Genomic DNA, 25636 nt, shown 5'->3' with positions numbered 1-25636 from the left:
CAGTGGCAGTATGTGATGGGCAGCCCATGGGAATAGGTCAGGACTGGGCTGGTGATGCCGTGTTCCTCCTGAGCTCAGGGATGGACTGGAATGTGGTGGGATGCTTTGTGTCCCTCCAGGGCTGGCAACAGGGATGCCCTCAGTCAGGCAGGGATTCTGGAACGGCAGGGAGCCAAAATTTGCTGGAGTTGAAATGGCAACAGCACTAATCTTTAAATGAGCCTGGTCATACATTCTCCCTGGAGGCAACAGGAGGGGGGATTTGGGGCGGGGGGACAGCCAGCCCCACTCCAGCCTTCCAGACACCTCCTGGAGCCAAGCTGGTGGCTGGAGCATCTCCTCCATCTCTGTCTCTGGAGCCAGAGCCATTCCCATCCCTGCTGGGGGATTGGGAAGGGGGACTGGGAAGGCAGATGACTCCTCCTGTGGTGCTGCAGATAAGCTGTCATATATTTTTTCATTTCTCCAGGAGGATTTTAACCCACCTGGCAGGTTTAACTCTTCCCAGGAGTTCCCAGGAGCCCTGAGGCAGGCAGGAGCCTGGGGAGGTGGAGGCAGAAGGGGTTAAGTGTCCACAGGCACGGAGATTTAGCTGGAGAAACCCAGGCATCCCAGCCTAATCCCTGCATCCTTACATCTCCATCGCATCCCTGCCCGCCTGGTACCGGCAGGAGGGATGGTGGTGGCGTGGGTGATGGGCAGCCTCTAATGCTCCTGTAATCTTCCAAATATTTGGTGGGATAACAATTGCAGGAGAGAGGATTTTAACGCTTTCCTGGGGAGGTTTGCTTGGCCATTGCTTCATGGGGAGTTGCTTCCCGTGCTCACCATCCCTGGTGCCGCGTGTTTGGGGTGATGGAGGGGGGTTAATGCTGGATCCTGGCCCCGGTGCTGCTCCCTTTGGGGGGTGAGGTGGGTTTGGGGTCGTGGGTCTTGACAGAGTTGCAAAGGCTGGCAGCAAACATCTGCAAATCACCCCCCAGGGAACAGATGCTGCGGATAATCCAGCTCAGCCCCAGCAGATTAAAATGTGTGATGAGGGATGGGGAGAGGAAAAGAAGTGCCTGTTCCTCTCCTCCCTTTTCCTCTCGTTGCTCCTACTGCACTCATCCCCAAGGATTCGTGATTCGGTCCCGTGGGTTGAGCTGGAGCTACCCCCTCTCTATCTCTCCCTCCCCACAAAGAGCTCCAGACACCCCGTAACACCATGCCCCAAGTCGTGTGAGATTGTGGGATGGAGACAGGCTGGGACTTCCAAAAAAAAACCCCAGAAGAGATCTGGGAAGCAGGCACCCACCTCCAGCAGGAAGGAGGGAAGCCGGCAGATGGGAACCCCCTGCAGACGTCTGCCAGGGAGATGATTACAGGCAGTGGAGCGCGCTCTCAAATATTTATTAGTTTGTCACTGCTGGGAGTTTTATTGCTGGTGTGATTGCAGGACTGGAAATCCCGGCTGGGCAGGGCTCCTTTCCTGCTTTCCCATGCAAAAGCATCTCCCCTGCCTGCTGCTCCTGCGGTCACTGGGCCACAGTGTCACCCAGGGTGGCACCGGAGCCTCCGGAGTCGATGGAGTTGCGCCGCTGGGAAAGTGCCTTTTTCTGGGGGGTGTTTTGCAGTTGTTGCTGGGCAGTCAGGACACAGTTGCTCCTGCACAAGCAGCTTGTTACTCCCCCCCAGCGACCGTGTGTGGATTTTTTGGGGGGCCCCCCGTGAGTGTCGGCAGAGCGAGAGGTTTCCCATGCGGCGGGTGGCCGGGCGTTGGGAGCGGGGATGAAAGGCTGGCTTGATGGCTTATGATAAATGTGCCCAGCATGGTTCTCCTCCCTTTTCTCATCCAAATCCCCCTTGTTCCTATGCCTTAATTCTTCCCCAGTGTGTTTAAATAGCAGTGACTGTTTCATGCTGGAGGAAAACGCCCTGCCCAGCTGCAAATATTTTTTCCCAGCTAATTTCTGAAAGGAAAAATCAGCCTCCCCCTTGATTTGCTCCCATCCGTGAGTCTGGGGAATCTGTGGGGTTGGGGCTCCATGGCATGGCCCCAGTTGTGAGTCTGCCATGAAGAACCCATCACCCTTTTCCCCATCTCCTGTTAGAACTGGCTTTTTGGCCCCGTAGCTTTCCTGGCCAGAAACAAAAGCTCTCTCAGCTGTCTTGAAATGGCAGGATTTTAACCTTTCCAACATGCTCCTGGCTTAAAAGGTTCAGGTGTTTTGGGTTCAAACCTTAAACCCAGCAGGTCTTTTGTAGGCCCAAAAGCAGATGTTTGATCTGGCTGGTGACACCATCCTATTCCCCCACCTTCATCACCAAAATCACTGTGCCCACATGGAGAAGAGCCTTAAAAATTCGGGATTTATTTGGGCAGACCCCCTCTTGGAGCAGTGTCTGTATGGGATTTTTGGTACCACCTGGGGTGTCTCATCCCCAAACATTGCTCTGGGGGCCCAAGTGGCTGTGCTGCAGCCTTCACCCTTTCTGCTGCAGATGATCCCAGTGAGTCACAAATCCGGCATTTTCATCCCCATCCAGCCCTGACTCATCCCCTCCCAGCTCCTCTTGGATGACCTAAAGTCTTGTCACCATCACCAAAGTAGTGATGAGGTGGGAGAAAACTCATCCTTGCTGTTGGCTGTTGGAGAAGGAGCTCTCCTCCTGGCCCGTGGTTTTGGATCAGGGCCACGTGCACTTTGGGGTGTCACCTCCACAGGGGAAGATCCTTCCAAAAACCATCTCTGGAGGATACCTGTGCCCATTCCCGGCTGCCAGGCTCAGGTCTGACTTTGCCACAGGGATGCAGGGAGCAGCACGTCAGGGAGGTTTGCACACAAGCCCGTGAGTGAAGTTTTGTTGGCTGCCTCTGTTGCCAGTTCGATTATCTCCTGCCAGCCCCCTTTGCCAGGGAATTTAGAGCCATGGCATCCAAGCAGTTTTTGAAATTAAGCAAAAAGCAGCACACAACCAACACAACAACAACCCAGTGGATGAACAATTGAGTAGTAAATTAAAAAAGGGTAAGGAAAAAAGGGATGTTTGCTGCTGTGACAGGTGAAAAGCTGCCTGAGGTGGTCACAGGGAGCAGTGTGGGATTGTGCAGGGTGGGGGTCACACACCTTGGCATTCCCTGTCTCCCTGCCTGCCACGGGGCCTGGGAAAATTACAGGTCTGCAAATGAGATGGGGGAGGAAATAACCAGCAGCAGAGAGGTGGGGAAGAGCCAGCCAGAGAGAGAGAGAGAGAAATTAGCCCGGAGTTTAATTCATTGTTTCCAAAAGAGCAGTTAATGGATTATGACAAATGTCCTACCGCTCTCCCTTAGTGCTGTGTTAAATGGGAATGGAAAGTCAATTTTCCTAAATGGATTTTAAACGACTGACCTCGTGCTTTTTTTTTTTTTTTTTCCCTCACTGATTTTTGCTCAGGAGGAAGCCTGGTCATTTTGTTTTCTCGATGCATCTGATTATATTGTTTTTTCTCTTCCTCCTCCTCCTCCTCACAGCTTGGGATTCTGATTCTCTCCCTGCAGTGCTGCTCCTTGCCAAGGGTGATGAAGGGAGTGGGCTCCTTTCTTTTCCCTGCCAGCTCTGGAGATGTTATCGTGGGGCTGGGGATATTTACTGTTTTCCTGCACGCTGCAGTGCCTGGAGTGGAGAATCACAGCTCTGGCTGGGGGAAGAGAGGAGGAGGAAAAGCTCATAACTCCTTTGAGTGTAAAGAAAAGCCTCAAGATGTGACCTGACTGCTAGTGAGATTCCCAGGAACAACAGGTTAAGCAGCAGCATCCCAGTGCACCTGTGTGTGGGGTTTTATTACTCCTGTGATATTTGGGGTTGATCTTATTGGGCTGGAAACGTCTGCAGATGATGCTCAGCTTCAGTCAGAGCATCAGAGCTTCAGAGCATCCTCCCAAGCTGCTGCTGGGAATCCCAGGCTCCCACTCCTAAGGGATAATTACGTTCCTGTGTGAGCACTGAGCTGCTCACCCCTTTCCAAGATTTTTCTCGGCCTGGCCTGAGCAGACACGAACCTCCAGCTGTTTTTGTGTTTAGGGGGCTTTTGAAAGCAAACCAGCAGGAATGTGGAGCTCCCCAGGGCACAGCCCCCTGGTTTCTGGGATACCGGGAATCCTGGTGGCACCTTTGGGTGATGTTGTCTGGAGCTGGCTGGGCTGGAAGCGATCACTCACCTATTGGGTGATGCTGAAATCCAGGTGTTGGCAGGGGGTGAGATCCCAAATGCAGCTCCAGTTAAGGTGTGGATGGCTGAGATTTGTCCTGGGGATATGGTCAGCATTCCCAAAACGCCCTGCCAGCATTGTGCTCGGAGCATGTCCATGCATTCCTCAGGGCTGTGAGGAGGAGGCTTGGGGTGGGGGACACCAGCCCCTTTGGAGCCTCCCTGTGTCCCCATCACTATCCACAGGCCTGGGTTTGTTTTGCTTTTCCCCCTCCAGTGTCCTCTAGTGAGATCACCCAGGCTTTGGGCTCAGGGTGTTGATGGGGGCCCACTTCCCAGGTGAAACAGGATTGCTCCCACAGCTCTGGTTTGCTTCACAGAATTCACAAAATCACTGAGTTGGAAGAAACCTCCAAGATCATCGAGTCCAACCCAGCCCCAACACCTCAACTAAACAATGGCACCCAGTGCCACATCCAGTCTGTTTTTAACACATCCAGGGATGGTGACTCCACCACCTGCCTGGGAAGGCAATTCCAGTACTTTATCACTCATTGCACTTGAACTATATTGTTATATATATCAACTATATTGTTGATTTTTCCATTTATATTTTGGCTATTCAATTGATCAAGATAAGGGAAGTTAGGGACTACTCAGTTGTATGAGTGACTCTACAGTGATTTACTGTGGGTGGCTTGGTGGTTAAGAACAGCATTCATCACTGCAAATGCAGCTCCAGATGTGCCAGCCTTGGGTAGTACCTGACCCTTTCTCTCTGCAGGAGGAACTGAGCAGCTTTACTTAATCAGCCCTAAACAACTTTATAGAGGACATTTTCCTCCTGTGTGATTGAAGTACTTTTCCAGAGAGACATGTAAGGGAGGGAGATGGTGGCCTTGCCAGGTGCACAAAATTGTTTCTGATAAACTTGGACAGTTTATGAACTGGAAGAGTTTCTTATGCCCTTTTTAAGTAAGTGGTCAGCTGATGGCAGTATCAGCATAGTTTGATTACCTAAATGAAATCCCAATTGTCCACCTTGGTTTTATAGCAACTACTTTAAAAATAAATTAAATGTGAAATGAGATATATATATAAAACTTTATATATATATATATATATATATATATAAAACTTTTTCCTAATATGCACGCTGTATTTCCCTTGGTGCAGCTTGAGACGTGTCCTGTGGTTCTGTCGGTTGCTGCCTCGCTGGTTTTTCATTCCACGTGCCGGTTTTTGGGCAGCCTCCAGCCCTGTTTGTGCTTTCCCACACATCCTCAGCTGCTGTCGGTGCAGGGTGGGGAGGGACAGTGGGGACGGGGACGTGGGCAGCTGCTGAGCCTCGGTGTGTCCTGCAGGGCTGGAGTACAGCGATGTGCTGCCCGATTCCTTCCCGTCGGCGCCGGCGGAGACGCTGCCGCGCTTCCTGCTGGAGCCGCAGGACGCCTACATCGTCAAGAACAAGCCCGTGGAGCTCGTGTGCCGTGCCAACCCCGCCACGCAGATCTACTTCAAGTGCAACGGCGAGTGGGTCAACCAGAACGACCACGTCACCAAGGAGAGCCTGGACGAGGTCACCGGTGAGCAAAGCCGCCCTCTGCCTTCCTTCTCTCCAGCCTCTTTTCCCTCTTGCCACATCCACTCTTGTCGCTGTCGAGGCAGGATGGGAATGAAGAGACTGATCAGAAGGCTGCTGAGAGTAAAACTCTGGTTTATTCAAAATATCCCACTCTTTTATACAGAGCTTCGTGAGGACCAACTCCATTGGTCCTGAAGTGAAAACAACCCACACCATTGGCACAGAGTGCTTGACACAAAGTGATAGAGCTTAGCTATAAACAATGTGAAAAACAAGAGAGATAAAGAATTATTTACATTCTTCTCCAGCTCTTTCCCAGGCTTCTGCCTGGCTGGAAACTCTCAGTTTCTTTCTTTGACTGAATCTTGAGGCCCACACACACTGCTGGTGGTTCTCCTCCAGCCAGACCATTGGTAAAAGCACCACCATGGTGCTGTGGTCACCACACCCCCCAGAAGCTTGGGGAAGTCACCCTCCCTGATTATCTCGCTCTTACTTTGTGCAGGACTTGGGGCTCTTACAAGGGATTTTGAAGGCAATATGTTTAAATCTGATTTAAAAAAAAAAAAAAAAAAGGGACTGCATTTCTACAAAATACCTAATCAACATGTAGGAGTCATTGCCAGGAGGGGTGGCAAAGGCTGGCAGCTTATGCAGGTTCGCAGAGGGATTAAGTGTTTAATGGGTAATGAGAGCAATTGCAGGTAGGATTTGAACTGCCTGTTGATGGCAAATGAGCTCTTTTCTGCCTCAGAGGATAAGTCAGCCTCTGGCTGCCTGGAACAGGGTGAGAAGGTGGCTTAGGCATTTTAGGAGGGGTCTTACTCCATGGGATTGGGCTCTGCAGAGATGCTCAGTCCATGCCTTGAAACATCCTGGCCTGAGAACAAGGTATGTGGGGTTGGATAAATCATGTAATCAAGTAGATTTGCTAAAATTGGGGTGCTTTAGCTCAGCATGCACTATTTCTGCACCAGTTTTGGGACCTGTGGCTGATCAGGAGTGGAGTAAAACAGTCACATTTCCCCTGTAATATCTGCCCTCTGCAAATCTGGAGGGCTTTAAATCTTTTGATTTTCCTTTTGAACTGCAGTGGTGTTACCCTTGGAAGGCAGGCTGGGCTTAGAGGAGAGACTTCACCAGCCTGGAGGAGTCACCAGTATTTTAACACAATCTCCTCTTGTCCCTGTGATTTTTCCCACCCTTGCCCTCTCGTGGTGTCTCTTGCTCTCCAACCTGTAGTAGCTATGAGCCAGTCTGTGCTCGGGTGCATCCCTGAACCTGCTCTGGAAAGGGAAAATCCTTTCTTTCCTCTGCAGCTTTTTGAGCCCTTCCTCCTAAAGCTGCTTTAGCCATTCATGGCGTGTTTTTCCTCTAGAGGAAAAATAGTCAGAGATACCCAGGCAGGCTGTCCTGTTGCTTCTCTGGCTGCCAGGAGCAGGTGACACTCTTTTTCTCTCTTTCTGGGTGCATCTCCACCTTCCAGCTCTTGCAGAGGCCAGATTTGAAACCCTCAGCACTGTGAGGCAGAGTCAGTGCTGGTCAGTGACCAAGCAGCCTTTGCCAAGGGGTTTTTACTTTATTTATAACATCTGGCCACACTGGGTTGAACTGAAGGCCTGTGTGCCCTGCACGCAGCAGTGGAGGATGCTTAGGGGAAGATCATGGAACCAGGACAAGGAGGGAGCACTGGAGCTGCCCTGTCAGCCTCCCAGCTTTCCACCATTCACCACCAGGCACTCACAGCTCTGGTGGCAACATCCGAGCAGTGTGGTCCAGCCCTGGGTGGAATCCCCTCTTGATAATTTGTCTAATTGCTGTTAGGACTCATTTCTCTGTGCAGTGTGGAAAGAAACACTCATAGAAAAATAAACACTTTCATAGAATTGTGGAATGGTTTGGGTTGAAAAGGACCTCAAAGATGATCTAGTCCAACAGCCCCTGCCATGGGCAAGGACACTCTCCACTAGCCCAGGTCATTCCAAGCCCTGTCCAGCCTGGCCTGCAACACTCCTATCATCCAGCTGAGCACCCTGTTGCTGTGGGAGCTCACTTCCTTTGGTCCAGCATCTCCCTCTCAGATTCCAGTCTGCTGTGTGCCAGCAATCTGGGGAGGAAGCAGCACACCCCTCCTTCATCCAGGCTTCAAAGATGGCATTGCTGCTATCAGGGAGTGAACCAACGGTGCCTGCAGGTGGTGTGGTGCATGTTAAAGCTGCCAGTGTGGGCATCTCTGCCTGGCAGCCTCCCTAGGGAAAAGGGAGCTGGAACCAAAGTGGTTTAAGGTGGTAAAAAATCTGCATTTGCAGCGCCTGGCGTTGTTCAGAAAAGCTGCTGGAAAGGGCACGGGGAGAGCCAGGCACAAAGGCACAGGTTAACACGGTTAGTTTTCAAGTGGCCTTGGTTAAAAGCTTGGAAAAAGGGACCTTTAAGAAGAAGGGGAGAAAAAAAAAAAAGAACTTTTAAGATGACGTGTCTTGAATGAGCCTGGCTCAGTAATGCTCTGACTGCGTCTGATCCAAAACATTTCATGCGGAAGAAAGCAAAAATAGGCCAAGTCAGAGAGGATAATTCAGCTGGGTGAGGAGGGCTGGGCAGGGAGAGCAGCTCTGTTTGGTGCCTGGAAGCCCTCAGGAAGTCACTCCTGAGTGCCATGAGCTTGCTCTTCAATTTTGGGTGGTCGCTGATTGCAGTGGGGACAGAGGTAGGGCATTTGCAGGATTCTTCTCACTTTTCCAGGGTGCTCATCCCACCAGAGCTTCCCAGATAGATGAGATGGATTGGAGCCATATCTGCATTCTGAGTCCTCTTAAAATCCCAAAAGTGCTTGGCCCAAATACCTTTGCTTTTGTGGTTTTCTTGTTGTGGTTCTTTTTTTTTTTTTTTTTTCCTCCAGAATAGTGACAAAATAAATTGTATTTCCTTGTCGGTTCTTCTGCAGGAAGGTGGCAGGGAGACAGTAATTGCTCCTCACGGCATTGGGAGTGAGCTGTAACAAAATTACAGCTGGGGAGCGTGTGGCTCTCGATCACTGTGAAATTGAGGCCTTTTTAAAATAGAAACTGAAAAAAAAAACCAAAAACACAAACCCAAAATGGGTAGGTATTGCTTAAAATAAGGAAAAGTAAGGCCCAAGTCCCTGCCACCCTTTGTGGGGATCATTGGTGCTCCTGCAGTCCAGGGGACCATGTCCTGGTTGTGGTGGTGTCACCTTTGTCACTGCCCCCCTGCCATGGCCAGGCTGTTTTCTTTAAGGTTTTATTTGTCTTGTTGTATTTGTATTTGAGAGGCACAGACAGGAGTGGTTTCTCCCCACAACAAAGCCTGGCAGAAGCATCCTCCAAACCCTGGTGGGTGGGAAGGAGTCTGGACATGTTGGTGCTGTGGGAAGGAGCTGGTGGAGGAGGGTGATGCCTTGAGAAATGGGGAAGAGATTCTGGTCCTGCTCAGCTGGACTGGGGGGAAAAAGAGTCACTTCCACATGATCCACTGCCCTGGCTTCATCCCCAAACCATCCTTCAGAGGGAACAGTCTCCCTGATTTGTAAGGTGCCAACCCCAAGAAGAAAAGCCTCCAGCCCTCTGTCCCCTTGCAGGGCTGCTGGTGCGGGAGGTGCAGATCGAGGTGTCGCGGCAGCAGGTGGAGGAGCTGTTTGGCCTGGAGGATTACTGGTGCCAGTGCGTGGCCTGGAGCTCGGCGGGCACCACCAAGAGCCGCCGCGCCTACGTCCGCATCGCCTGTAAGTGCTGCTCCTCGTGCCCAGGGCTTGGCTTGTGTGCTTGGCACGTTCTGTGCTGCTTCAGGGGGTGGGTCTGGGCTCCATATCAGGGGATGGTGGCTCTGCACAGAGCAGGGAGAGAAAGCAATTCCTGCTCCAGCTGGGCACCAAGGACAAATGATCCAAATCTCAGCCCAGGAGCACAAACACCGTGGGCTGGAGAGAGAAAAACAAGCATGATGGGACTGCCTGGGCTAAAGCTGGAATTGGACAATGAACTCCAATGTGCCAATGGAGCAGAACTGATCCCAGTGAGAGACCCCGTCAGCAGGTGTCCATTTTGTGACCATTTTGGTCCATTTTTTGACCATTTTGTTCATTTGGGTGCAGCCCTGGCTGGGCTCTTGTGCTGCCCAAGGTGGATCCATTGAGGAGATCCTTTTAATAAATCCCTGCTTTATTCTTTAACTCTGTCTGGCAGGTGTCCATTTTGTGACCATTTTTGGGTCCATTTTGTGACCATTTTGGTTCATTTGGGTGCAGCCCTGGCTGGGCTCTGGTGCTGCCCAAGGTGGATCCATTGAGGAGATCCTTTGAATAAATCCCTGCTTTATTCTTTAACTCTGCCCAGCCTCTGTTCCAGGTCAGCCTTCACAAGGCATCACTCCCATCTCCAAAAGATGGCTCCTTCTCCACTTTCTGATCAGTTTGGGGTGACCCATCCTTGCTGGATGACCCTGGTTTTCTCTCTCCACCACAGTTGTAGCTTTGTTTCTGAGAGTCTCCATCCCCACCTGCCGGGGCGGTGGCACTACCAGGGTTAACACCGCGGTGCCCAGCAGCGTGCTCAGCACTTCCCAGGGTTTTATTATCCCTAATAACCCACGGATGGCACCTTGCACGCTCAGCGGCGCCGTGTCCTGCCAGTCCCTGCTGTCACACGTCACTGCCCTGAGCTGCTGCTCAGGTGGCAGCCTGATCAAAGGCGAGTTAGTCAGGCTGGGCCCACCTGAATTTGCTCGATGCACAAATGAGACGATGGTGGAGCTACAGGACAGCCAGGCTTCCCCAGTCCCGAATGGAGTTTGGTGTTAGAGGGGTAATAATCCAACATGTTACCCAAAACAGAGTGATTGTTCAGCTACACTGCTGAAGGGTTATGCTGGCAAAATCACAGACTCAGAGAACCACAGAATCACAGAAAGTTTTGGGTTGGAAGGGACCTTAAAACTCACCTCATTCCAACACCTTGCCATGGGGACTGACACCCTCCTCTAGAGCAGCTCCAAACCCCCTCGAGCCTGGCATTGAACACTTCTGTGGTGGTTTTGTGGTGGTTTTTCGGAGCAGAGGGTTCAGGAGCCACATGGAAGAGGTCTGGGAGCTGCAGCAGAGGATTGCAGCACCATCTAGTGATGCTCCTGCTCCTTCCCAGCCTCTGGAGCAGGACACTGCTGTGCCTCCCACATCCCGAGGGCCTCTGCTGGGTGGGATGAAGAAACGGTGGATAAGGTGAGGTTAGCCCCAAAAGGAAAAGACAGGATGGAGTGTAAGCTTGCAAACACATGAAGGAGGAAATGTATAATCCACCATGTGCTGCCCCAGATCCATCCTGGAAAACATGGTTCTTCAGCTCCTTCCTCCCAGGGCACGTTTTGCCCTGACTGTCTGTGCCAGAGGGACTTCCTGACTTGAGGGTGCTTGGTGCTGAGGTGCTCACCAAAGTTTTGGAGGCTGCCCTGTCCCTGCTGCAGGCTGGTAACCCCTGGCTTCTCCTTCCCCTTCCAGACCTACGGAAGAACTTTGATCAGGAGCCTCTGGGTAAGGAAGTCCCGCTGGAGCAGGAGGTGCTGCTGCAGTGCCGCCCGCCCGAGGGGGTCCCACAGGCTGAGGTGAGTGGCTCCTGAAGGAATGCAGGGTGGGGTACCCCATCCCAGCAGATCTCCTGTCAGCTCTCATTCAGAGCAATCATTTATTTTGGGCAGCACACTTCTCCCACACTTCCTGGGGTGCCTCAGAGGGAAGATCTGACAAGGAGGCACCCAGGGGGTTGTCTGGATGGGAGCAGTCACCAGTGGGAGCTGAGGGCTGGGAAAATCAGTCTGGATGGGTTTTCCTACCACGGTAGTGGAGCTTTCCTTGCCCGCAGCTCCGTCAGCCGATGGGAGCTGTGTGTTGGAGGGAGCCACAGTGCCTCATCCTCGGCCAAAACACCAGTAACGTGCCCCAGTCAGGCCTGGTTTGGCCCAGTTTTCAGGAGAAATAAAGCCAGTGAGAGGCGAGGTTGTCCAGTCAGTGGTTAAAGTGCTGAGGACATCTTTGGTCGAGGTGATGGCTTAACCCCCATCCCTTCCTTTCCTGCCAGGTGGAGTGGCTGAGGAACGAGGACGTCATCGATCCCAGCCAGGACACCAACTTCCTGATCACCATCGATCACAACCTCATCATCAAGCAGGCCCGGCTGCTGGACACTGCTAATTACACCTGCATGGCCAAGAACATCGTGGCCAAGCGCCGGAGCACCACGGCCGCTGTCATCGTCTACGGTACCGGCCCTGCTCCGGGAACGGGACCTTTGGTGCTGGCTGTGTCCCCAAGCCAAGAGGGATTATGGGCACCTCCTGGGAGGGGTAGGAGGGAATTAGGGCATGGTGATAGGTGATAACCAGTATTTGCAGAACAGGAGCCTCTAATGGCTTCCAGAGGCAGTAAAGAGGTTTGAGGTGGAGGGGTGGAGGTATTTCCGAGCATTCTCGGCTGGGTGGGAGGGTGGATGGATCCGGGTGGATTGCTCTGACTCTCAAAGCAGCTGGAAGGCTGTATTTGGCTGAACTTTGCTATGAAATCAAAGATCTCCTCAGGGCCAGACACAAAAATATTTGCCAAGCGGGAAAAGGACCACATCAGTCTTGAGCATCTTGGGCGTGGGGTGGTGGCACAAGAGGGAGTTTGGTGGTTTGCTCTTCATGAGGCTGAGCTGTAACAAGGGGTCACGAAGGTGTAAGAACTCGAGGCTTAGCTGATAGATTGGGCTCCAGAGCTGACTCTGCCCATCTCCTCTGCAGTGAATGGTGGCTGGTCCACCTGGTCCGAGTGGTCTCCGTGCAACAACCGCTGTGGCCGGGGCTGGCAGAAGCGCACCCGGACCTGCACCAACCCCGCGCCCCTCAACGGCGGCTCCTTCTGCGACGGGCAGCCCTTCCAGAAAATCACCTGCACCACCCTCTGCCCAGGTGAGGAGGGCTCAGAAACTGCCTGTGCCCCAGGCTGTTGCTTGGGATTGTTGGGATTGTTCAGCCTGGGCAAGAGAAGGCTCTGAGGTGACCTAATTGCAGCCCTCAAGGGAGCCTACAAGAAACATGGAGAGAGATTATTTACAGGGGCCTGGAGTGGCAACACAACAGAGAAGGGCTTCACACAGACAGAGGGCAGGATTAGACGGGATATTGGCAAGAAATTCTTCCCTGTGAGGGTTAAGACGCTGGCATGGGTTGCCCAGAGAAGCTGTGGCTGCGCCTGGATCCCTGGCAATGCCCAAAGCCAGGTTGAATGAGGCTTGGAGCAACCTGGGACAGTGGAAGGTGCCACTGCCCGTGGCAGGGGTTGGGACAGGCTGGTCTTAAGGAGCAGTGGGATAACACTCCCCAGCGTGGGAAGGTTTTACTGACGTGTGTCGGGTGCCGCAGTGGACGGCGCGTGGACGGAGTGGAGCAAGTGGTCAGCGTGCAGCACCGAGTGCACCCACTGGCGCAGCCGCGAGTGCGCCGCCCCCGCGCCCCGCAACGGCGGCAAGGACTGCAGCGGCGTGCTGCTGGACTCCAAAAACTGCACCGACGGCCTCTGCCTGCACAGTGAGTACCCAGGAGGGCAGCCACGGGCGTGGGGACGTGCCACAGGAGGTGCCACTCTGGCCGTGGCGCTCTGGTGCTCGGCCGCGCTTTGTTGGCTGTGCCGCTGCCACCTGAGTTTTAAGTGGTGCCTTTAAAAAGGTGTTCTCCACCAGACTCACCCCTCCCAGAGTTATTTCTTACCTGGAGGGAGAGATATTGGGGATTTTGTGGGATCTAAATGTGCCACTGTCATCGAGGCCCCTATCCCACCCCGCCCCTGTAGGTTTGGGGTCTCTGCTGAAATAAAGCCGGTTGTGGGTGGACAGGGCAACAGGAGGGGTTTCTCAGCCACACCATAAAAACACCTTCCCTGTATCACCGCTGGATGTGTGCATCACCTGGAGGTGTGTTTTTGAGGAACTAAATCCATAATGGTGGTAATGGTGCTGCTGCCTGTGAGTGGGCGTGCTGAAGACAGCCAATGCTGCCACCTGCTGCTGTGTGACACCACTTCACTGCCTGGGCACGGGGATGGCCTTGTCACCATGCTCCTACCTGGGTTTTGGAATGCCCCAGGGAATTATGTTGATCTCCCACACCCCCCACCCCGGGCTGGCTTACCTCCCACTTTCTGTTTCATCTCATCCCCATCATCACCTTCACCTTTTTCTTTTCTAACTTTGTTTTTCCTAACAGATAAAAGAATTCTAAACGAGCCCAAAAGCCACCGTAAGTGCTCATTTCATGGCCATTTTTTTTTTTTTCGTTTGTTCCTGTGGTTTTGTTCTGTTGAATCCATGGCAGGGATTCCCTGGCAGCTGGCTGAGGAAAGGGTGGGAAGATGGAACAACTAAAGCCCACTCTGAAAGTCCTGTGGGCTCCTCAGGGTTGTCTCTGTTAGGATCTGAGGGTTGCTCACAGCTTCATGAACCTGATCTGCACAAGCCTAACATTTCTGGGACTCTTGGTGCTCAGTTGAAGTTTGCACGAGCTGTGGGCAGGTGTCCCAAAGGCCTGAGGTCTTCACCTCCATCTCATTCTCTGGCATTGCTCTTGACTTCCCACTCTTAGAGAGCACTTTCCATCCTCTTGCCAGCCTTTCCAGCAGGCCCAGGGCACGTCCTTCCACCCATGCCTGAGTCAGTGGTGGGACTGGGGAGCGATGGTGGGTCTTGATGTGCTTTTCTGCTGCCCCCTTTTTCACCCCAGTGTCTTTAATCCCTCTCAGTGCTGGAGGCCACGGGCGATGTGGCCCTGTACGCCGGGCTGGTGGTGGCCATTTTTGTCTTCATCGTGATCCTCATGGCCGTGGGGGTGGTGGTGTACCGGCGGAGACACCGGGATTTCGACACGGACATCACGGACTCCTCGGCCGCGCTCACCGGGGGCTTCCACCCTGTCAACTTCAAGACGTCCCGGCACGGTAAGAGCCATGGAGGTCCTCACCAGCCTTAGTTCCAGCAAAAAGAGAGCCACAGGAGAGGGTGGATCCTCAGGGAATTACTGATTTTTGGAGGCTGAAGGCTCCGTGGAAGCGGTCAGGTGTTGATGGTGGGAATCAGGGCAGCTCGGTCTGTTGCCCCGTGGCAGGGGTTTGGGAATTAGATGGTTTTGAAGGTCCCATCCAACCCAAACCATTCTGGGATGCCTTCCACTCAAGCAGTACTTCTCTGTGCCCTTGTTTGCACTGCTGTCTTCACCACCAGCTCGGTCTGGTGCCCCGTGGCAGGGGTTTTGGAATTAGATGGTTTTGAAGGTCCCATCCAACCCAAACCATTCTGGGATGCCTTCCACTCAAGCAGTACTTCTCTGTGCCTTGTTTGCACTGCTGTCTTCACCCCAGCTGTGTTTGCTGCTCCTGCAGACAACCCTCAGCTGCTGCACCCGTCCATGCAGCCGGACCTGACGGCCAGCGCCGGCGTGTACCGCGGCCCCATGTACGCCCTGCAGGACTCCTCCGACAAGATCCCCATGACCAACTCCCCCCTGCTGGACCCCCTGCCCAGCCTCAAGATCAAGGTCTACAACTCCTCCACCACCTCCTCCTCGCCGGGGCTGCACGACAGCACTGACCTGCTGGGAGGGGTCCCCGCCAGCGGCACCTACCCGGGGGACACGGCCCGGGACGGGCACTTGGCCGGCGTGAGGAGCAAAGGGCCGGGCTCCCAGCACCTCCTCGGCCTGCCCCGGGAGCATGGCCACAGCGCCAGCGGCACGTTCGGCCACCTGGGGGGCAGGCTCACCGTGCCAGGCACAGGTAAGCCGTGGGCTGGGATTGTGTGGCTGCCGAACCATCATCTTGTCCCTGCGGCCCTTTGCTGTCCCAAACATGGCTCAGGGAAGGAAGGCAGAAAGCCATTCCCAAGCCAGATATCTCAGGCTAGAGGTTACAGCCTCCTTGAGGTCTTTGATCCAGGCCAGCACCTTGCAAAAAAACCCAAATTAGGATTTTCCTTCCTGTAATTTCTATGGTTTCCCCCGCTCCACGCAGCCCCCCGAATGAATCTGACCAGCTCAGAGATATGGGGCTGTGAGGGAAGGAATAGCAGGAGAGGGAAAAGTATTCAAAAGAGGCCCTTACCCCAGGGAAGTTGGAACAGCTCTCTTTATTCTGTGGTGTCCATGGAGAGTGGGGCAAAAGAAAAAGAGCAGGAAGTTTCAGGGGTCTATATAGGTTTTGGACAGGGTGGGCTCTCCTGGCTCCCTGCCAACCCCGTTGGGGCAGGGAGGAGGATCCAGGGGTTATCATGATCAGAGCCACAGAGGCTTTAGGAAAGGGGGGCAAAAGGGTGTCCAAGAGGTCACCGTAACACCTTCCTAGTGAAGAAAAGGCTCATCCTGCAAGCAGTGCAGCCATGGGACAGCCCAGAGAAGCTGTGGCTGTCCCATCCCCAGAAGTGTGAAAGGCCAAGATGGACAAGGCTTTGAGCAGCCTGGCACAGTGGAAGGTGTCCCTGCCCAAGGCCAGTGCTGGAACTTGGTGATCTTTAAGGTCCCTTCCAACCCAAAGCATTCCATGATTCTGTCATCTGGAGGTGTTCCTCTCTGTGCTGCCCTGCCTCCCTGCTCTTCTTGTGCTCTCTGGCTGGGGTGGAGAGTGGTTTCTCCCTGATTCCCACTGTGGTTGACACTTGTGTGTGCCATTCCAGGGGTGAGCCTGCTGGTGCCCCACGGGGCCATCCCCCAGGGGAAGTTCTACGAGATGTACCTGGTGCTCAACAAGGCTGAGACCGCCCTGTAAGTCACCCCGCTGGCCACCCCCTCCTCGCTGGCTCCCACGGAGTTCCCTGTCCCACCTCAGTGCCCTTCCCTCCCCAGGCTGCCCTCTGAGGGCACACAGACCGTGCTGAGCCCTGCCGTGACCTGCGGGCCCACGGGCCTGCTCCTGTGCCGCCCTGTCGTCCTGACCATTCCCCACTGCGCCGACGTCAGCTCCTCGGACTGGATCTACCAGCTGAAAACACAGTCCCACCAGGGAAACTGGGAGGTAAGGGGCACCCCAGGCCCTGCAGCCAGCAGAGACCCCGAGGGGCACAACCCCTCGGGTGACAGGCTGACCCCCAGCCTTGCTGTCTCTGTAGGAAGTTGTGACCCTGGATGAGGAGACCCTCAACACTCCCTGCTACTGCCAGCTGGAAGCCAAGTCCTGCCACATCCTGCTGGACCAGCTTGGCACCTATGTCTTTGTGGGGGAGTCCTACTCCAGGTCAGCCATCAAGAGGCTCCAGCTGGCCATCTTTGCCCCCAGCGTCTGCACCTCCCTGGAGTACAGCCTCAAGGTCTACTGCTTGGAGGACACGCCAGATGCTCTGAAGGTGAATGTCCCCTTCCCAAAGCTGTTTGTGCTGCAGTAGGATGCTGCTTGGTGCCTCTCAGGCCCTGGGGAGCAGACAACCTGATGCAACTGCCTGCAAAGTGACCCCAGTGAAATAACGAGGTGTTTACTGCTTTGCCTGTCCTTCCTCGTCCTCTGCCAAGGAAACAGTAGCTCCTCTGCTGGGAGCCCCCCCTGCAGGCATTACACAAGAGGTTTGGCTGCTGATGGGCAGGGTTTTTGTAGATCCTGCATGGATCCGTGCCTCTGCCTGCCCTGGAATGGTTTTGAAGCTGGAGTTTGGATGCTTTGGCTACCTGGAGCCACCAGTGCTGGGCTGTTTGATTCCCTGTGACTTGTCCAGTGGATCCTGTTGGGATTGATATGGTGCCTCTAGGTGGGGAAATAGGCAGGGCTCTGGCTCCTGGTGAGTCTTTTTTTCCTAAAAGCTGCTGGTGTGATGAAGGGATGGTGTTAAAAGCGGATAGAGTGGCACCCTTCAAGGGAGTGCCTGACCCTTGTGTTGAAGCTTTGTGTTCTCCAAGAAGTATGGAGGCATTTGTGGATGGTCACATTAGGAAATTCAAGTTTTAGGTGGGACTGGTGTATGAGATGAGCTGGCAAGTTCTGTTGGGGTGGCAAAACCTATTCTCCATGGGCTTGAGGCTGCTGCTGGCTCCTCTTGGCAGCTCCTCCCCCCACTCCATCCTGGCTTTGGGTGTGGAGGTGGGCAGAGGAGCAGCCCCTGCCCTTCTCCTGCATCTCACCCTGCCTGTCCTGGTGCCCACAGGAGGTGCTGGAGCTGGAGAGGACACTGGGAGGGTACCTGCTGGAGGAGCCCAAGCCCCTGCCCTTCAAGGACAGCTACCACAACCTACGCCTCTCCATCCACGACATCCCCCACGCGCTGTGGAGGAGCAAACTGCTGGCCAAGTACCAGGTGAGGGGCTGACGTGGGGACAGCTGGGGCTTGCAGGCTGGGAGCACCATCTCCAGCCAGGCACCACAGGGCTGTGGTGCTGAGTTGTCCCTCAGAGGGATAGAGGAGCAAGGGGAGCGGTGTTCTGCTCTTTTTGGTGGGATGCTCTCTGTGAGGTCCTGCTGCCCCACCTCATCCCTCGTGGGGGTGGCTGGAGGAGGTGGGAGCTGCTGCAGCCTTGGCTGAGCCCGTGCGTTGGTGGCCCACAGGAAATCCCCTTCTACCACATCTGGAGCGGCAGCCAGCGGGCGCTGCACTGCACCTTCACGCTGGAGAGGTACAGCCAGGCCTCCAGCGAGCTCACCTGCAAGATCTGCGTCCGGCAGGTGGAAGGGGAAGGGCAGATCTTCCAGCTCCACGTCACGCTGGGAGAGGTGAGCAGAGGGGAGGTGGGGGCGCAGCTGGGGACACGCCGGGACATTTCAGCAATGTCTCACCCTGTCCTTCCTCTCCCAGCACGGCAGCTCCTCCGACACCCTCCGCTCCCACCACAGCGGTGCCACCACCTCCGCCACCACCCAGGTGGGACCCTACGCCTTCAAAATCCCCCTCTCCATCCGGCAGAAGATCTGCAACAGCCTGGATGCTCCCAACTCCAGGGGGAATGACTGGAGACTTCTCGCCCAGAAGCTTTCCATGGACCGGTGGGTCTCCCCAGGCCTTGCTTTCCCTTCCTGTGCCCCCAGCAGGGAGGCTTCACTCTGTGCTCCCTGTCAGCTGTAGGTATCCAGCGGGGTTGTGTCCAGCTGTATAGGCCTATCCATAAATGGGGATATAGCTCTGCACAGTTATATCCATCTCTATCCTTGGATATGATTTTAAATTTTAAAAGAGGAGAGGTTTAGATGAGATACTGGGAAGAAATTCTTCCCCTGGGGGCGGTGAGGCCCTGGCACAGGGTGCCCAGAGAAGTTGTGGCTGCCTCATCCCTGGAAGTGTTCAAATCCAGGTTGGACAGGGCTTGGAGTGCCCTGGGATAATGGAAGGTGTCCCTGCCCACGGCACGGGGGTTGGAACTAGATGATCTTGAAGGTCCCTTCCAACCCAAACAATTCTGGCGTCAGTCTGTGCCACAGTCCCGTGTCTCCTGTCACTTTGAACGGCCCTTGTTTATCTGGGACAATGGCTGTGCCATTCCCACCTGGTTTCACCCCAGGACCCAAAGGGAGAAAGGGCAATTTCAGCAAAGCAAAGCTTACATTGCTTTTGCATGAATACCAGCCCTGTCTAAAAACTGCAGACGGTCTCTCGAGGGCGCTGGCATTTGCGTTACAGCATTTCCATCAAAGTTCACGTTCCAAACAGCTCCAGCATCCTCCCTCCTGCCATCTCCAGAGGGCACCACAGCAGCCCAGCCCTCCTCTGCTTCTCCCTTGCAGGTATCTGAACTACTTTGCCACCAAAGCCAGCCCCACCGGGGTGCTCCTGGACTTGTGGGAAGCCGAGCACCAGGACGACGGCGATCTCAACACCCTGGCCAGTGCCTTAGAGGAGATGGGCAAGAGCGAGATGCTGGTGGTCATGGCCACGGAGGGAGACTGCTGATGGTGCTCCCCACGGCTGGGGGGCCAGGTGGATGAAACAGGGGGTGAGGAAGGGTCCTCCCCCCATGGCAGGGGAGGCACATCCGTCCCTGAGCGAGGAGGGGCCACGACCGGCGCCTCTCCCAACCACTGTCAGCCTTAGAGACCCATCCTCAGCGTTTACAAGCAATTCAAGTGTTACACAGCATTCCTCCTCCTCCTCCTGGTGGCACGGGGAGGAATTAGGGCTTCTCCAGTCGGGATGGGGGCTTTCCTTTTCCTTCTTCTTTTTGGGTTCCCTTCCTCCTCCTTTAATAGCATTTCTGCGTTGAAGAGATGAATACAATCCAGGCTTAACTTCTGGCAAAGGCTTCAGGCAGCTTAACAAGGCAAATAGGAAAGAAAAAAAGGAAAAAAAAAAGTTTCTTAGGAAACGCAAATAATTTATTATCCAGATCTTTGGATGTGTCCTTTTTAAAAAAAAAAAAGAAAAAAAAAAGAAAAAAAGACAGATTTATAAATCTTTTTTTTTTGGTGTGTGAGAGCAAGAGCGTCGCTGTGGTCAGGGTGGCAGAGAGAGAGATTTCAATGGACACACTTTTGTAGGGAAAAGCGTGTGATCCAAGTTGAGCAAAACGTGTTTACATGTCCTGGGACCCTCAGGGGGTCTGGAGGGGGAAGTGCCTCTCCACCCCTCTAGTTCAGGGCCAGCTGAGACCCTTGCCAAGGCTTTTGTCCTTGCAAACTCCCTTTTCCCTGGCAGTGGGAATGATGGGTCCCACTCCACCTGCGAGGAGGGATGAGGGATGCTGCCCTGTATTTGGGGTTCAGGGTGGGGAGGGTGCATCCAGATATGGGTATTTTTAATGAATTCTTCCCTGGCATGGTTTGGGGGAGCTTTTTAGGATGACTACGCCTTCACTTACATAACTTCAGTACAAACCAAAGATTTCAGTCCTGCGCCAACCTCCGGACTCGAGGCTAAACAGGGGGTGTTGTAAACCCAGCAGGATTTTGCAGTGAGCACCCCAAACCTGGGCTTGGGGCTCAGGGGGAGGTGATGAGCGGGTGTGGAGGGGTCAGGGGAGAGCAGGGGCTGGCAGGCTGGGATGTGGCCACTTCAAACTGCATCCACTTCAGGTCCCTGCGCTCCTGCCTGGATTTTGATGCAGTATTTCAGCACAGATTCAGGGAGGGATACTCTGGTATTCCCAAGCTGCCAACCAGGCTGAGCATTTTCACATAAGGGACAGCATCGTGAGCAGTGCTCAGGTTTCCATCCCTCACTGCAGCTCCTGTTTTTCCCTGGAATAGGCTTTTTATAACGATGGAGAAGCTGTGGGGTGAGTGGAAAGTAATCAAGTGGTAGGCAGAACAAGGTTCCTCACACAGATACGGTGTCTTGATGAAGGTAAAACATTTAGGTTGCCTGCAGGTAGAAATAGTTACTGAGTGCTGTATCTTAGAAGCTTGTCTGTTAAAAAGAAAAAAAAATAAAATAGGAAGGGGATGGTAAGCTCAGGATTAGACTAGGTCACACGGCCAGGCTGTGGATTCTCCATCAGTGGAAGTATTAGGAGCATGTCCTGCTCTGGGCTGCAGAGCCCTGGATCAGTGTCACCCCACAAAGTGCTGGGTACAGGAGCACGCTCAGGGAGCCTGGAGAGCATCACCTGCACTGGGCAGCTCGGGAGGAGCTTTCAGGATTCTGGGACATGGGAGGATTCCTGTGGGCAGCTCCTGAGGCACTACTGAAAGCACTGAGCCTCTCCTTGCTGTGCCTCAGAGCCCCTGGGGTTCACTTCTTGCTGGGTTTTCAAGGCTGTGGGAGAGAAGGGATCTTTTCCTCTTGTGCTGGATGGGAAAACTGCTGCTGGGCGAGCTCCTGTGTCACATGGGAGGGGGCTTATCCATCCTTTGGGTTGCATTTGACCATTTCTGAGACCCTCAGAGCTAAGGAAGAAGAAGCAAATTTGGAGAGCAATAAAGACTCGATGGATCAATCCGGCTGCCCGTGGTCTCGAGGGCTCCTCTCTCAGTTCTGCAGGGCTCTCAGAGGGATGGGGTGCTCGTTCAGGTCACCTCAGGATCTCTCTCGCTCCCATTCTCTGGTTTATGGATCACTGTGCTGGGATGTGTGTCTGTCTGTCCCTCTGTCCTGCCCACGGGTGCCTCTCTCCATCCCCCTCCATCTCTGTTCCTTTGGGCAGGCAGCAGCCACCTGGCTTGGCTAAAGTGCATCTTTGGGGAGATTCTCCCCGTTTTTCCGACCAGGGAACCTGCAGCAGGAGCAGGGCAGGGGGGATGCAGGGTTTGCCTCCATCTCCCGTGGGTGCCAGCTCCCAGGAGCCCTCCACACCTCCCAGGGGTTTCTCCAGCCAGGTATTTTGGCCAAGGCAGCCCCGTGTGGTCTGGCAGTGTCCATCTCTTGCTCCAAAATGTGTTTCCATATTTATACATCCAGGGGATGGGCCTGGTGGCATCCTCTAAACCCGCGTCTGTTCATTCTGTAAACTAAAGAACTGTAAATAAAGTTTAGCATTCCTATTGTAACAAATTAATTTTTATGCAATAAATTATATTTCCTAGTCTAATAAAAAAAAAAAAAAAAAGGAAACAATCTGCTTGTTCGCCTCTCCTGTCCATCACTCACTGGTACCTGTTTGAGGCTGCAACAAAGAGAAATTAGTCCATGGCATGCCTACAGTTCACAGATTGCATGTTTCATGTTAATGGCATAATAAACATTTTCATTTTTGTACTAAAAACAATACATGATTTGAACTAACATCTGCATTTCAAGTAGCTCCATGCACTAGAACAAACAGCAAAGATGTGCAAACTAACCATCCAGACGGCTGGGGGTAATAAATCTTTTGTCTTGACGAAGTCCCAGCCAGGGAACAAAGCCAGAAGGGTTTGCAGGGGTGTTCAGGAGCCCGCTGTCCCTGCCTGGGCCACTCACCGGGTCCAGCTTGCTGGGATCAGTTGCCACCAGGAGATGGCAACGCTGACCGTGCTGCGGGCAGCGGTGGGAATTCTGCAGCAGTGAGGAAAAACGAGGACAAAATCGGAGATAGAATATCACACAGGTATGGCCAACCTTCCCAGCCGGGCTTCCCACCCCACGCAGTGTCGGAATCTGTGGGTATTGGTGATTCCGAGATTGTAGAAAGTCTCTGTCTTTCAGCCCCGCTGCCAAAGCAGAAGCCATAATTGGTCTGTGCTGGTTTCAAGGTTGTTTATTCTGTTTATCTCTAACATGTTCTGCTGCCCTGCCGCAGCTCTGTCCTGCAGGGCAGCGTGTGGGGCTCTGCCCTCAGTGGGATGGTACAAACATTAAATACCAGAAACTACCTGTGCTGGATTTACAATAACGTGCCAATATCTGTCACCTACGTTGAACAGTGTGTCCCCAGCCTAAACCAATAGAAAAATGCCAACATCACCAAGAACATGGAGGTAAGGAAGAAGAAGGAGGAAGAACAGGATCAGGCCCACTTTCCTCCATCTTAGAACTCCTGACCCCCCTGTACAAAGTAAAACCCCCCTGTACAGCTGTTAAAACCCCCCTGTACAATACTAAAAATTTTTTTCCTCTAATTTGTGACTACATTTACTATACCATCTAACTCTCTGTGACTGCTTGTTCCACCTTCAAAGTTGGTAATTCATTCCATGGCTCAAACTCAAGATCACAGCTGTTTTCAGTTGCTTGCCAGGGTCTAAAATGCTTTTGACCAAGGCCTGGAACCTCTGAAAATGTCTGAGGGACATTTTGAGTTCCGACAACACAGGATGCTGGGGAGAGCCTTCTCCCAGAGCCCCAGGACACTTCTCTCAGACCAGGCACTTCCAGGGATCCAGGGGCAGCCACAGCTTCTCTGGGCACCCTGTGCAAGGCCCTCCCCACCCTCGCAGGGAATAATTTCTTCCAAATATCCCATATGAACCTGCCCTCTTGTCAGCTTAAAGCCATTCCCAACTGTCCCTTTCTTTACATCTGAATTCCTTTAACCTCCACCTCCCACGCTGCTTTCTCTGGGCCCTTTTTGCACCAAACCATCTTTCCAAGGGCCCACATACATCCATGGATAACTTTGACCAGCCGGTGCCCAATTCCACCGTCTGTTCTCCTGTTGAAACACCCAATTTGCCGAGTCCCCTTAGAATTCAAGCAAGAGGGGCCTTTAGGATCATCCTGTTTCTTCCCTGTGCTATGGGCAGGGACACCTTCCAGGGTACTCAGAGCTCCATCCAGCTTGGGTTTGGACATTCCCTGCAGTGGCATGTCACACTGTGGCACAAAATAACCCACACACAAACACTAGATGTAAAAGAGGGGAAAAAGAAGTTCATTTCTGACTCTAAAATGTATAGAATTCTAAAAGAGATAGTGGAAATTGCCACCTCTCCAACCACACTGGTCAAACCAACAGCCCATCCGTTCTCTCCTCCCTTAAAAAATGCAAAACAATCATTATTTACATGAACACATGTGAGACACTCCAGTAGAAATATATAAACACCAGAAGGCGCAGAAAACTCTTAGAAGAACTTTGAAACTGTGCTGGGGCAGGGGTCTCTGGAGCGTGGCTCTGTCCCCCAGCCAGGCTGGCACTGTCCCCTGTGCTGGTGTGACGCCTGGCTCTTCTCCAGCAGTGGGTTTTTTGATGTGATAGATGGCAGCAGGTCAGAAACATGAGAAATATCCGAGTCACTGACTCGGATAGGCCGTGCCATCTCCTCAGGTGCTGTGCCAGCCTCGTGTGTCAATGTGGATGAAGATCCCAAGGGAAACCTCTGAGGAGAAACCCACGTGCTCCTCTCAAGCCTTTCCATTTCAGCACGTCGCCGGTGGGTTGGCTGCGTGCTGCTGCTTGTTTTGCTCCCAGAAGAGGGAAAAAAGCCACTGGAGCGTGTCCTGGGTTGTTGTGACATCTGCGTGGCCCAGGCCACCCGACCTGCTCTGCTGCAAGGCTCAGAGGCTGGAGATGAGTGGTGGCTACTGGGAGGTATCTCAGTCCCTCTGTGTTTCCCCCATAGGGGAAAAAAATTCCCGACTAGATTATTTTGGGGCTTTCTGCAAAAATTAAAAAAAAAAAAAAAAAAAAAAAGAGAAGAGTATTTTGCTTTGATGAAGGGTCGGATGCTGGGGCATGTCCCCGTGTGGCTGCTGAGGAACCAGACACAGCTTTGGGGAAAGAAACAGGGAAAAGAGAGGTGATGATGTTTTCCTTCACAGTCACACCACGCCCTCCAGGTGAGTGTCAAAGTGGAGCTTGGAGGGAATGAAGGGGTTTGCAGTGGAATTCGTGCTGATGGGGCACTGCAGGAAGCACAGGGAGTACAGGAGGAGCTCGTATCCCACCCTGCAGAAGATGCTCTCCAGTTCCCCTCCCTGCATCTTCAGGAAGTTGTGTTTTGGTGACTTCTGATGAAAATCAAGCCTGGGCAAAAGCTTTTCTTACTGCTGTGTGGCAAGCCAGGCTGCGATTAACACTGATCTTCATGGAATCATGGAACGGTTTGGGTTAGAAAGAGGGGCCTTTAGGATCATCCTGTTTCTTCCCCGTGCCATGGGCAGGGACACCTTCCAGGGTACTCAGAGCTCCATCCAGCTTGGGTTTGGACACTTCAGGGATGGAGCAACCACAGCTGCTCCGGGCAACCTGTGCCAGGGCCTGCCCACCCTGCCAGGGAACAATTCCTTCCCAGTATCCCATCCATCCCCTCTGTCAGTGGGGGCCATTCCCAGTGTCCTGTCTCCCCATCCCTTGTCCGCAGTCCCTCTCCGGCTCTCCTGGAGCCCCTTCAGGCCCTGGAGGCAGCTCTGAGCTCTGCTTGGAGCCTTCTCCTTTCCAGGTGACACCACCAGCGATCACACAGGGGCTTCCATCTGGAGCCGGGTGAAATTTGGGACATTTATGAGGAGCGTGGGCAAACAGGTGGGGGCGTGGCCAATCCATGCGGGGCGTGGTCAATCCTGGTGAGGGCGTGGTCAATCCATGCAG

General features: G+C 53.4%; 1 protein-coding gene across 2 annotated transcripts in view; it reads left to right on the top strand.

The window, feature by feature from the left end:
• UNC5B (unc-5 netrin receptor B) overlaps positions 1-22240 on the top strand; it is a 54095-nt gene extending 31855 nt beyond the window's left edge. The window contains exons 2-17 of one of the 2 annotated variants that reach the window (XM_030275640.4): positions 5538-5759; positions 9354-9497; positions 11265-11368; positions 11842-12022; positions 12542-12709; positions 13163-13327; positions 14003-14035; positions 14535-14729; positions 15171-15563; positions 16456-16543; positions 16625-16793; positions 16888-17121; positions 17911-18060; positions 18309-18473; positions 18556-18743; positions 19479-22240. In XM_030275640.4, coding sequence (XP_030131500.4) covers positions 5538-5759; positions 9354-9497; positions 11265-11368; positions 11842-12022; positions 12542-12709; positions 13163-13327; positions 14003-14035; positions 14535-14729; positions 15171-15563; positions 16456-16543; positions 16625-16793; positions 16888-17121; positions 17911-18060; positions 18309-18473; positions 18556-18743; positions 19479-19644 — 2765 coding nt within the window. In that variant the 3' untranslated portion in view covers positions 19645-22240. The remainder of the gene's footprint in view (positions 1-5537; positions 5760-9353; positions 9498-11264; positions 11369-11841; positions 12023-12541; positions 12710-13162; positions 13328-14002; positions 14036-14534; positions 14730-15170; positions 15564-16455; positions 16544-16624; positions 16794-16887; positions 17122-17910; positions 18061-18308; positions 18474-18555; positions 18744-19478) is intronic. The other variant, XM_030275642.4, reaches the window with a different exon arrangement.
• The last annotated feature ends 3396 nt before the right edge of the window (positions 22241-25636 follow it).

Source organism: Taeniopygia guttata, chromosome 6 (assembly GCF_048771995.1).
Source record: "Taeniopygia guttata chromosome 6, bTaeGut7.mat, whole genome shotgun sequence".
In the NCBI taxonomy this organism is placed as follows: domain Eukaryota; kingdom Metazoa; phylum Chordata; class Aves; order Passeriformes; family Estrildidae; genus Taeniopygia; species Taeniopygia guttata.
This window is presented reverse-complemented; position numbering and strand designations above follow the sequence as displayed.